The sequence below is a fragment of the Chlorocebus sabaeus genome, chromosome 3, assembly GCF_047675955.1.
Source record: "Chlorocebus sabaeus isolate Y175 chromosome 3, mChlSab1.0.hap1, whole genome shotgun sequence".
Lineage (NCBI taxonomy): Eukaryota > Metazoa > Chordata > Mammalia > Primates > Cercopithecidae > Chlorocebus > Chlorocebus sabaeus.
In genome coordinates, this window is record NC_132906.1 from 79002524 (window position 1) to 79015436 (window position 12913).

At 38.2% G+C, this 12913-nt stretch overlaps 1 protein-coding gene and 1 long non-coding RNA gene across 2 annotated transcripts in view; both read right to left on the bottom strand.

Annotated features, from left to right (window-relative positions):
* Positions 1–7076, bottom strand: part of LOC140711472 (uncharacterized) — a 32340-nt gene extending 25264 nt beyond the window's left edge. The window contains exon 1 of the long non-coding RNA XR_012092684.1: positions 6824–7076. This is a non-coding gene — a long non-coding RNA (uncharacterized lncRNA). The remainder of the gene's footprint in view (positions 1–6823) is intronic.
* Positions 7077–8584: 1508 nt separating this feature from the next.
* OXGR1 (oxoglutarate receptor 1) lies at positions 8585–10662 on the bottom strand. The gene has a single exon (XM_007960712.3). The coding sequence runs from the start codon at positions 10528–10530 to the stop codon at positions 9517–9519; it is 1014 nt and encodes a 337-aa protein (XP_007958903.1). The 5' UTR covers positions 10531–10662; the 3' UTR covers positions 8585–9516.
* Positions 10663–12913: the final 2251 nt, after the last annotated feature.

Consider the following 12913-nt stretch of genomic DNA (forward strand, 5'->3'; position numbering starts at 1 on the left):
CAATTTCCTGACCACAGCAGAAAAATCTGGAATAGAAACAGAACACAGTGGTCCCTTTGAGCTGAGGAGGCAGAGGTCAGTGTTCAACATGAAGTGTCTGAAAGATTTAAAGCAGGCCACCAAGGCAGAGGGAAGCATGGGCAGAATAGGGAAAATTTCTCTGATTTCTGTGCCCAGGGCTGTGTTTGCAGGGAGGGACGACTTAAGGCTAATCAGAAAGAAGCTACAGGAACAGAGATAGTAATGATTAAGCAATGATCAAGAACATTGGAGTTCTGGCCCACGCAGAGGAAAAACTATCTCATTAACATCTTACTAACTCACCTAGCTAAGGCAGCGGAAAGCAAAGACTATGCCCTAGAGTAGGCCCTACTCTAGATTCTTTGGGGGGAAAAAAAGGCTAAAACTAAGTCTAAGTAAGATCAGAGGAGAAATTGAATTTGGTAACTGAGTCTTACTGTACTAGAACGACTTGGTAAACATCTTGGGCTTCTCACAAATACGTTCTTAAAAATCACGAAACTAAGCCAACACAATTTCAAGGTGACTAGCAAGTAATTGATCTCTCTACCAGGAAAGAAAAACCAAGTCTTTAGAGACAATAATAGAATCTCTACAATGATTTATTTATAATATCAGTAAAAAGTTGGCAGATACACAAAACAGAAAAATATGTGCCATAGCTAAGGGGAAAAAATCATTAGAAAATGACTTTAAAGTGACTGACTGTGGTACGCTGAATTCTAACCTTCTCCAAATGTTCACCATCTAATCCCTGGAACCTATGAACATGTTACATTACATGCAAAAAAGACTTTGCAGATGTAATTAAGTTATGGGTTTTGAGATGAGGAGATTACTCTGGATTATCTGGGTGGGTCCATCGTAATCACAGGAGTTACAACAAAAGGAAAACTGAAGAATCAGCATCAGAGAGAGATGTTCAACTAGTAGTAGAGGTCAGAGAGATTTTAAGATGCTATGCTACCGGCTCTGAAGACAGGTGAAGGGACCAGGAGTTAAAGAATGCAGGTGGTCTCTAGCAGGTGGAAAATGTAAGGAAATGGATTCACCTCCAGGGCCTCCAGAGGTAATGCAGGTCTACCAACTCCTTGACTTTAGCCAAGTGAAATTGATTTAAGACTTCTGACTTCTGAAAGAGAGTATTGTGTTGTTTTAGGTCACTGTATTTGTGGTAATTTGTTCTGGCAGCAGTAGGAAACGAATAAAACCAAATGCTGAATTTAACAGGTAAAAATGTGAAAGCAGCTATTTTGGTATGTTTAGAGTTAAACATAAAGAAAAACATTATTTAGTGAAGAAGAAGGAAACTCAAACAGAGAAGTGGGATTAAAAATCATTACACCTTATACAAAAATTAACTCGAGATGGATTAAAGACTTAAACATAAGACCTAAAACCATAAAAACCCTAGAAGAAAACCTAGGCAATACCATTCAGGACATAGGCATGGGCAAATTCTTCATGACTAAAACACCAAAAGCAATAGCAACAAAAGCCAAAATTGACAAATGGGATCTAATTAAACTAAAGAGTTCTGCACAGCAAAAGAAACTATCATCAGAGTGAACAGGCAACCTACAGAATGGGAGAAAATTTTTGCAATCTATCCTTCTGACAAAGGGCTAATATCCAGAATCTACAAATAGCTTAAACAAATTTATTTTAAAAATGCACAACCCCATCAACAAGTGGGTGAAGGACACGAACAGACATATCTCAAAAGAAGACATTTCTGTGGCCAAGAAACATATGAGAAAAAGCTCATCATAATTGGTCATTGGATAAATGCAAATCAAAACATAATGAGATACCATCTCACCCCAGTTAGAATGGCGATCCTTAAAAAGTCACGAAACAACAGATCCTGGAGAGGATGTGGATAAATAGGAACGCTTTTACACTGTTATTGGGAGTGTAAATTAGTTCAACCATTTTGGAAGACAATGTGGCAATTCCTTAGGGATCTAGAACTAGAAATACCATTTGACCCAGCCATCCCATTACTAGGTATACAGCCAGAGCATTATAAATCATTCTGCTGTAAAGACACATGCACACATATGTTTACTGCAGCACTATTCACAATAGCAAAGACTTGGAACCCACCCAAATGCCCATCAATGATAGACTGGATTAAGAAAATGTGGCACATATACACCACGGAATACTATGCAGTCATAAAAACAGAAGAGTTCATGTCCTTTGCAGGGACATGGATGAAGCTGAAAACCATCATTCTCAGCAAACTAACACAGCAGCAGAAAACCAAACACCACATGTTCTCACTCATAAGTGGGAATTGATCAATGAGAACACATGGACACAGGGAGGGGAATATCACACACTGGGGCCTATTGGCGGGTGGGGGACTAGAGGAAGGATAGCATTAGGAGAAATACCTAACGTAGATGACGGGTTGATGGGTGCAGCAAACCACCATGGCACGTGTAAACCTATGTAACAAATGTGCACATTCTGCAAATGTATCCCAGAACTGAAAGTATAATAAAAAAAGAAATTATAGAACCAAGAAATAAAATAACTGAAATGTAAAGTTTACTCATTGAGCTTAACAGTAAATTGGAGATAATATAAGAAATAATTAACTTTAAATAGATCTGAAGAATAGAGAGTCATAAGATTGAAAAGACATGAGCAAAGTCTCAGTGACCAGTGCAAAAATATTGAGCTGTGTGACATATGTGTAACTGGAATTTCATGAGAAGAAGAGTGAAGATGGAGTGGAATACATATTTGAAAAAATAATGCTTAGAATTTTCTGAATTTGATGAAAAAGAGTACATTATAAGATTCAAGAATATTAATAATTCCTAAGCATTATAAATACAAAGGAAATTACACCTAGCCACAGAATAGCCAAATTGCTTTAAAACAGCAATAAAGAGAAGATCTGGCCGGGCGCGGTGGCTCAAGCCTGTAATCCCAGCACTTTGGGAGGCCGAGACGGGCGGATCACGAGGTCAGGAGATCGAGACCATCCTGGCTAACACGGTGAAACCCCGTCTCTACTAAAAAATACAAAAAACTAGCCGGGCGAGGTGGCGGGCGCCTGTAGTCCCAGCTACTCGGGAGGCTGAGGCAGGAGAATGGCGTAAACCCGGGAGGCGGAGCTTGCAGTGAGCTGAGATCCGGCCACTGCACTCCAGCCTGGGCGACACAGCGAGACTCCGTCTCAAAAAAAAAAATAAAATAAAATAAAATAAAAGAGAAGATCTTAGAAGAACCAGAGGATAAAGAAAACATATTACATACAGGAAACAATGATATGACTTACAGCGAACTTTTCATCAGAAACAATAGAAACGAAAAAATAATGGAACAATATCTCTGAAGTGCTAAAATTAAAAGTAGCAATCCTTCATCCAGTGGCATTTCTATGTTCAGTGAAAACATCTTTCTTAAAAAAAAGTTAAATTATGATATTTTCAGATAAATACATGCATAGAAAGTTTCTCTTCAGCACAACTGCATTGTAATAAATGCTAAAGAATGTTTTTTGGTTGGAGGAAAATTATATCAGATGAATTCTCTTATCTTTAGGAAGAAATGACAAGCATGGTTTTGGTAAATAAGTAGGAAACTATAGAAGACTATTTTTTTCTTACTGTAATTTTCTTAAGGACAACTGACTAAAGTAAAAATATTTACAATGTACGGTGGCTCAATCCTGTAATCCTAGCACTTTGGGAGGCAGAGACGGGTGGATCACAAGGTCAGGAGATTGAGACCATCCTGGCTAACACAGTGAAACACCGTCTCTACTAAAATATACAAAAAAAACTAGCCAGGCGAGGTGGCGGGCGCCTGTAGTCCCAGCTACTCTGGACGCTGAGGCAGGAGAATGGCGTGAACCCGAGAGGCGGAGCTTACAGTGAGCTGAGATCCGGCCATTGCACTCCAGCCTGGGCAACAGAGGAGACTCCATCTCAAAAAAATATATATATATATTTACAATGTAAACTGGGGTTTATAATATGTTTAAAAGTACAAGTTTTGACAGCAATAGAACAGAAGTTAGAGTGAGTACTGTTATGATGTTATTACATTTTTGAAGATAGAAGAAATGGGAAGTGAAAAATACAAAGTATCAAGTATGAAATGAGAAAAGATGACAGTAGGGAGTGGAAAAATTTAGGTGTGAAATGTAAAAGAAACATAATTGACTCTAAATAATTTTTGATACTTGAGGTAAGATATTTATAGCCCTAGAAAATTACTATAAAATAAAAGAATTTTAAAATACAGCTAAGAATCCACAATAAAGGAAGTAAGTAATATTAAAAATATTTTATTCTTCTAATAGGAAACACAAAAGAAACAACAAAGATACAAAAAAAGAGAGACAAATGAAAAAATAGCAAGACAGTAGACTTGAACCTAACCATATCAATACTTACATTAAATATAAGTGTACCAGATACTCCAACTAAGGGCAGAGATGTTAGTTGGGATAGAAACAGGATTCATCATGTACTGTCTACAAAATATGTCAATGCAAATATATATAATATATTTATATTTACACACAAATATGTGTGTGTGTATATATATAAAAAGCGCTAAGTATCAGTAACAAAGGCAAATCAGAGATAAACTGCAATGTACCAAACTGTAACCTAGTCTCAGCCTAGTCCAGTTTCTATTTACAATTTAAAGAAATACGTTCCCAAGTCTATTTTCGTGGCTGAAGAAAAGGTAAGCCTATCAGAGGATCCTCTTTGATCTTTCCATATGCAATCTCTGTTATTTAATAAAAAATTAATAGACATGTAAGAAGATGGGATCACCTGACCAATAGACATGAAAGAAATGACAGACAATAGAAGCAGACCCAAAGGCAATTCAGATATTGGAAGGACAGATAAAAACTTTAAAGTAACTATGATTATTCAGTTCTGGAAAATATAGAAAGAGGTAGACAAAATAGATTGAAAGACAACCAAACTCACTGAAATGGTAGAATTAATAAAAAGAACCACATATACTTCCATAAATGAAAAAACATAATCTCTGAAATTAAGAATTCAATGGATGGGTTTAATGGCAAAATATAAATTGTATGTGTACAAGGTAGGATTAATGAAATGAAATAGACTGATGGAAAATATTCAGACAGAAGCATAGACAGGAAATAGAATTTAAAAAACAGATCACTGCATATTAAAATTTAATTTCTTCCTGAGAACTCAATAATAGAAAGAACTCTCAAGCTTCAAGTACTTTTTACGTTACCTGCCTTATATTGTTTGATAACATTTGAGCTCAATGTAAAATATCAGATAGATTATATGGAAGGATGTTGCTGGATAGAATTGAAGAATAAAATTAGAGCAAGAGTGAAGGTTTGGCCTCAAGTGCTATATGGCCTTGTAGTTAATCAGTGTTTTATTCTGTTTTTTTTTTTTTTTTTTTTCTCCAGAGCTCAGAGCTTTCTGGAGTAAAATTTAAATGTCTTGCATGATCCAAAAGGGTACACAAAGACACTATGGTGGGTTTGGAGGAGAAGCACAGCAACAGTAAGGCAATTTCCTCTGTTAGTCTCCTTCCTCAAGGGCGCTGCTCCAATTCTGTAGCTCATAAGCTTGGCTGTTAACCACAAAATGTTAAAAGAACAAAAACTTGGCCCATATTGAAAGGAAATCCTGTCAAAATTTCCATCAACCCTTATGGTCTCAGTGAGGAAGTACTGGGAGGCAGCTTCCACATCCCTTTTCATTGCTTCCTTTACCTTGCCAAAAAAGAAAGAGTAACTAGATTCATGGGTCAGAACTATGTTAAGAATGGAGGATACAAAATGTTGATGGATCAAAGATCTTTCTAGAAAAAACTACAACTTATAAAAACAGAGGAATGTTAGAATTTTATAAGTAACCTAGTGGATCAAAATAGAAATGAGCAACTGAAAACACTAAACATAAAGCTATGAAAGCGGAGGAAGATGGGGAACGTATGATAGAAGGATCAGAGTAACACGTTCTGAAAGCCCTGCTCAATTGCGAAGCATAGGACAGTCAGACACAAGCACCCCTCCCCAAGGTGAATTAGTGTTCCTATAAAAAGAAAAGAAAGAAGAAATGAAGGAGGGAGGGGTGAGAAGGAGGAAGAAAGGAATGAAAGAAAACAGGGAAGGGAAGGGAAGGAAAAGGGAAGAAGGAAATAATAACAAATAATCTGTATCTAATCTAACCTCTAGATTTACCTTCCAAATTACTGCAAATATGCAGGTTGGAGGAACGTGATAAGTAACAAAATGGAATTAAAACAGCCAGACCTGCAATGTGAAAAATTCTACAGGACAAATGACTTGACTTGATTTCTTCAGCAAATAAATGGCAATTAATAAAGAAAAAGGGAGCTCTTATAGATTAAAATTAATTTAAGAGTCTTATCAACCAAATGCAATGCATGGAGCTTCCTCTGATCCTGATTTGGGGAAAAAAAAAAAAGAAACCGTATAAACATACTTTGGGGAAAAACAGGGGTAATGAAACATGGATTAGTATTAGATAATATTGAGGAATCAGTTATTATTTTGTTTTGGTTTTGTATGTTTTGAAAGAAATCTGTGTTGAAGCATTGATAGGTAAAACTGTATCTTGTCTAGAATTTGCTTTTAAATATTCTAGCAAAAAAGATGTGAGATGAGAGAGATAAAACCTGAAGGGTGGGATGTTGGCTATTGATGAAATTAAGACATGGGTCATTTGGTTCCTTTTTAAATTTTGTGACTATTTGAACATGCCCACAATAAAGAGTTACAAATAACGCAAGAGATTACCGTGTCTCAGAAGTTTGGAACAGGTTTTTCTGGCTTCCCCATATGCAGGTGCAGTGAGCCTGACTTGCGCTTTCGGTTCTCACCCAGCAAGCAGACCTGAGTAGCTCTGCCCCGGTGGATGCAGTCAGAGCTCTGCTTTTTTGTTCTCATTCTGTCTTTCTCTGCCTAGGCCTGGTTGTATGCAGCAAGGTCACACAGGTCCCATTGTAGCCTGGTAAATATCATCAATCCCTTTTTTTGGCCTCAGTTCAAAACTGCCTCCTTCAGCACAAATAACCCAGAACTCTTAACTTTGTAAAATAAAACTGACCCTTTGAATTAAATTTAGCTTGGATCTCTGTGATTCTGTTCTATCGGCAGTACCCTAGAGGGCAGACTGTTATCTGCACCCAACCCACAGCTGTGGGAAGAAGATTAGGTAATAGAAGGACAGAAAAACTTAATCAAGGGGGAGGCGTTTTTCGGATAATGGAAAATTATGTATGCTCCCAAGCTAAGGTCAATTATCCAGGGTAATAAAAATGTTAAAAATGTGAGAAAGTGAGATTAAGTGTTGCAGCAAGGTCCCTAAAAGAGCAAAATAAAGACCGGAGATACAGTGAAAGAATTTCTGCCAGAAGGATGATTTGTTTTTCTATACGTTGGTAGGAAGAAGGTAAAAAATAATAGAAACTACAGAGATGAGTTGAGAAAGACATGAAGGAGGTTGAAGTGGCTTTTCTCTGGTGGGTGAACTCTTTGGAATAAGAAGCAGTAGGCCGGGCGCGGTGGCTCAAGCCTGTAATCCCAGCACTTTGGGAGGCCGAGACGGGCGGATCACGAGGTCAGGAGATCGAGACCATCCTGGCTAACACGGTGAAACCCCATCTCTACTAAAAAATACAAAAAACTAGCCAGGCGTGGTGGCGGGCGCCTGTAGTCCCAGCTACTCGGGAGGCTGAGGCAGGAGAATGGCGTAAACCCGGGAGGCGGAGCTTGCAGTGAGCTGAGATCCGGCCGCTGCACTCCAGCCTGGGCGACAGAGCCAGACTCCGTCTCAAAAAAAAAAAAAAAAAAAAAAGAAGGAGTAAAGATGGGGAGAGAAAGGAAAGGAGTTTGTGCCCAAGGCTAGAATAATGACCCCAGTGGAATACGGGCAAGTCTGTCTGCACTTTAGCAATAGTCCAGGGGCTGGACTAGACATCAGGAAAAAGAAAAAGAGCTAGCGGTTCCAGGTGGACCTCTGAATATTTCTCGATGCTAATACAGCCAGCGCAGACGAGCAAGTTGGGGTCCTCTACTGAAATAGCTTATTCCACATGTTATAGAAAGGCTCAGAAGAAGATGGCTCAGAAGGTAGGGGTTGCAGAAAGCACCATTGTCCAGAAAAGTTCATGTTCAGATCCATCGGCTTCCTCTTCTTTCCCTCAATTTGCTCTGAAGAGATTCCTGATGAACATCCTCACTGAAGTCTAAGTCAGATGTCATGTCCTGGAAGAATTGGAACATCAGGAAGAATTTCTATGGTACCCTTTCCTCTGTGTAAGTCAACTATTTTAGCCTTATTCTATAATATTATTGATTCTTAACTTATTTTTGTTCCTAACTACAGAGAAAATAAGTTTCATGTAAATATAATAGTGATAAAACTGCATTTTCACAGAAAAATATGACCAGTCTATTACATAATTATAAATAAGTTTATTAACTGTACCAACATGTTTAGGAGGGTTTTAAATATCCAGACCAGGTATTTTCTCAAATATTTATACTTACTGATAATTAAGCACACACACAATTCAAAAATATATTTAGCTATTACATAGACATATGTTCATTGTAGTCATAAAAGAACAAGGTATCTAAAGAGAATTAGTGTTTCCTGGAATATTTTCCCACAAAAATCAAAACAGTGTTAGATATGATTGAACACCCAATACATACATGATATTTGAAAGTGACTTCTGTCCTCAAAAGTTTTCCTTCCTTCCCCAGGACATGTTAATAATGATGAATACGATTTGACAATTTTTATAAATTCAATAAAAACTTTTTAACAACAATAAAGACATAATACTCCAAATATCTTGCAGGTACTAATTTCAGCTATTTGCATGGACGTCCTTGAACTATTTCAAGGGCATCTTACTGGCTTGCAAGTAATATACAGAACTGGCTAAACCCAGTTTTATAATCTCAAAGTTAAGCTTGAAGGAAACAAATCGTAGAGCTATAAGATGTAAAAAATAAATATTAAGAAAGATACAAGTAGTGATTTGAATTATCTAATGGTTCAATACTAACAGGTCTGGAGTGAAGAGGAGCATGAAATGATGAGTGAAAAGATTGGTTTTCTCCTATCTTGGCACTAATTTACTGAGCAATCTAGGGCAAGAGTATGAAATTGGTTTCCATGTATATATAATAAGTTGGTGGGAACAGATGTTCTCTAAGATGCCTCTGAGTTCCAAAAGCTTGTAATACTATATCTGTACACTTTGCTGATATGCACGCATCCAATTCTTTATCTCCCCAATGGAGGAGCTCAATAAAGGGATTGCAAAGAACTAGAAGCTCTGCCCTGGCTTTGGCACATGATTACTTGAATACACAGTATTTACCAGGAGTTCCATTGAGGGAGACATCCTGAACGCTTAGGAGTCCTAGGTAAAGTATCAGCAAGTATTTATTTTTGGTTAAGTAAATGAAGTATTTCAAGGGTTGTTTGAGTAACTGATTTTCTTTGCTTGCTCAAGGTTCCCGCTTACTTTACTTCTCACTGTTGAGCACACAGCCTGCTGAAAGTTGTCGCTGACCACCACATATAGTAACAGGTTACCAAAGGTGTTCAGAGCAGCTAATGGTCTAGAAACGATGTAAGCTTCGTGAATCTGATTCTCAATGGAACAGCTGATCGAAAGCAGGCGAGATTCGATCCGAATGACCCTCAAGATATGGAAGGGTAAAAAACATACGTAAAATACGAGGAGTAGCAGAATGGTTAGCCTTCGAGCTTTCTGCTTAAGGCAGCTGTGAGTTTGCAGTCCATGGGTCAGAGTGTGAATAATCGTGGTGTAGCAAAGTGTCACTATCACCAAGGGGAGGCAGAAAGTGGTTGCAGTCAAAATTAGGTTGTACCACTTAATAGTAGTGAGTTCATCCGAACTGGTGAGGTCGAGACAGGCTGATCTGTTGGTCCTGGTGGTTGATGTGATCAAGAAGGTCATAGGAATGACAGCTACCAGTGAAATGATCCACACCACAGCACAGGCTACAACTGCACATCGAGTTTTGTGAATGGAAAAGCAGCTCATTGGGTGAATGATCACACAGTAGCGGAAGATGCTGAAACAGGTGAGGAAGAGGATGCTGCTATACAGGTTGAAATGGAAGCTGAAGCGGATAAACTTACACATGAAATCTCCAAAGATCCAGTTTTCGCCACTGGCATAGTAGTGAATCAGGAAGGGAAGGCTGGTCAGATACAGCAGATCTGTGCAGGCCAGGTTCAGCATAATGATGGTGCTGCTCTTCCAAGGTCGCATTTTGAAAATGTAAGTGGATATCGCTACTGCGTTCCCTGGAAATCCCACGAGGAAGATAATGCCGTAAATAACAGGGAGGTAGTGCATCTTGAGGGGGATGTTTTCATCAGTGCAATTTCCAAAAGCAGCTGCATAATCGGGGAAATCAGAAGCATTTGCTAAATAGTCTAGTGGCTCATTCATGGTTGCCTCCTTTCATCTTGCAAGAAAACAAGAGAGTTCAGTTTGGCAATACGAATCAAATGGAAGTAACTCGCTGATAAAGGAAAACAGAAAACATTAATGGTAGGGTAATAAAAACAAGGATCTACTTTTAAATGAAAATTGTTCTAACATCCTAAATTTGCCACATCTCTCTCTTTAATCTCAAAAGAGACCCTGTGGAGAAGAAATTGAATTTCCAAGAAAATGACTGTGAGGTGAGTTACTAAATGCATCTAATAAAAATATAAAAGTTAAATTATCATGAGAATTAAAATGAAGGACTGGGAGAAAAAAGCCACATGTAGCTTTGGAAAACAATTTGGCAAGGTCGCCATTTGGGGAAGCTATAGGGTATCGCCATTAGAGACTTAACAACAGGACTTACTATTAACCAAGAGTGGTGCATGCCACCATCACTTCACTTCTACATGTCACAAAATACTGAAAAGTGTTTCTTATTACCTCTATTTTACAGGAGACTAAGACTGAGAAATGTTTTGCAGCTCATCTCCGGTAACACATCTAGGGGCTTAGCTGGGATCCACACTTGTGTTTGTCTGACTCAAAAGCCATTCCCTTTCTATATTACCTCTCTGTGCTGCCTCTCAATTTGTATTTTGTTGATTTTCATCAGGATTGCCGTAAATAATGGAAGGAACAAGTGTGAAGACAGGAAAATGCTGAATACCGTAAATTTTAAAAATATAGATTGCACACATTGCAACATTGTATTTGTGGTAGATTGAATTGCACATTTCCACTCTTCCAATTCCCTTTAATAGCTAACATAACTTGTTTGTGCAGGGGAGTGTGCGTTGGGGTGGATGGGGTGGGATCAGTGGTATAATGCAACCATTAAGAGCCTGAGCCCTGAAGCCAGATGGCCAGATTTTGATGCTCAGATTAGCCATTTAGTAGCATGTTCCTAAGCAAGTTGATTAAGCTCTCTAGGGCAGGAAGGAGGGCAATTTTAACTTCCTTCTTCTTGTTTATTAGTTTTTAAAAATGTTGATGGTGAATTTTTGCAATGAGGAAAGTACGTACATCTAGAAGAGTTACAATTAGCTTATTATTTGGATGTAAATAGCTGTTGGTGAAATGCATCCAAGTCCACATTTCTGGAGCACCCACTCTATATTGGGTCCTCTGTCAAGTCCTAGAGATACAAGCTGAATAACATACACAGATGCATAAGCCACTGTCACAGTCTACTGGGGAAGTGGACTTGGCAAATTATTTTAACAAACTGTAAAGCCACCTCATGGAGCTGTCAATAGTATGTTAAAAATAGGAAGAAAAACACTTGGCACACTACTGGGCACGTAAGAAAAGCTTAAAAAATATTAGGTGATTGTTAGTTGTTAAGTCATTTGGTGTATGAATGGTCCAAGACTACTGAGATCACAAGGGAAGGAGGAAACATCAGAGTCTGCCACCATTATTACTATTATCTGATACTAAATCTATACTATCCAGCATTTCCTGAGAGGAGTACAGAGATATATTTCAAACTAACCCAACTTGACAAATCCTAAATTAGCAGAATCAGTCCTTCTTGACTGCCCTGAGTATATTCTTCCAGATCTCACTTAGTCCAGGAGGTCTGGGGGAGTTGTAAGGAACTCAGCATGGTTATGGGATATTGGGAGATGAAGTTGGGAAGGAAAAATGGGGATTAACAAAAAATAATAGTGCCTTCTGTGTACAAAGCACTACTGTAAGTATCTTACATATTTGCATCTATTTAATCCTCACAACAAATGATGAGGTAGTGCTGTGATCATCCCCATTGAACAGAAGAGGAAACTAAGGCACAGAGGAGGCAGTGATGTGCTCAAGGTCAAACTGCTAGTTAAGGGTGAGCCAGGATACGACTGGGGCAATCTTTTTGCAGGACTGGGCTGCATCTCACAATGAGTGGGCAAGAGGGAAATCTGAAGTGCCTGTAATCACAAAGACCAGTTGGCACATTACCTCTCAGTGCTGCCTCTTAGTGTGTATTTTGTTGATTTTCATCAGGATTACTCTAAATAACAGAGGGAACAACAAGTGTGAAGACAGGAAAAGGTTGAATATCTCGGAAAGCTCAATAAATCAAGCACTGTAGAGTTGTCCCTTGGTATCTGAAGTGAATTGGTTCCCAGACCCCCAAGGATACCAAAATCTGCAGATGCTCACGTCACTGATATAAAAATAGAATGGTATGTTATTTACTCATAATCTATGCCCATCCTCCTGTAAATCATCTCTAGATTACTTATAATACCTAATGCAACATAAATGTTATATAAATAGTTTTTATACTGTATTGTTTAGGGAATAATGACAAGAACAAAATGTCTGTACATGTTTATTACAGACA

Coding starts and splice junctions, on each gene's coding strand:
- OXGR1 (XM_007960712.3), bottom strand. CDS start 10,530: ATGAATGAGCCACTAGACTATTTAGCAAATGCTTCTGATTTCCCCGAT.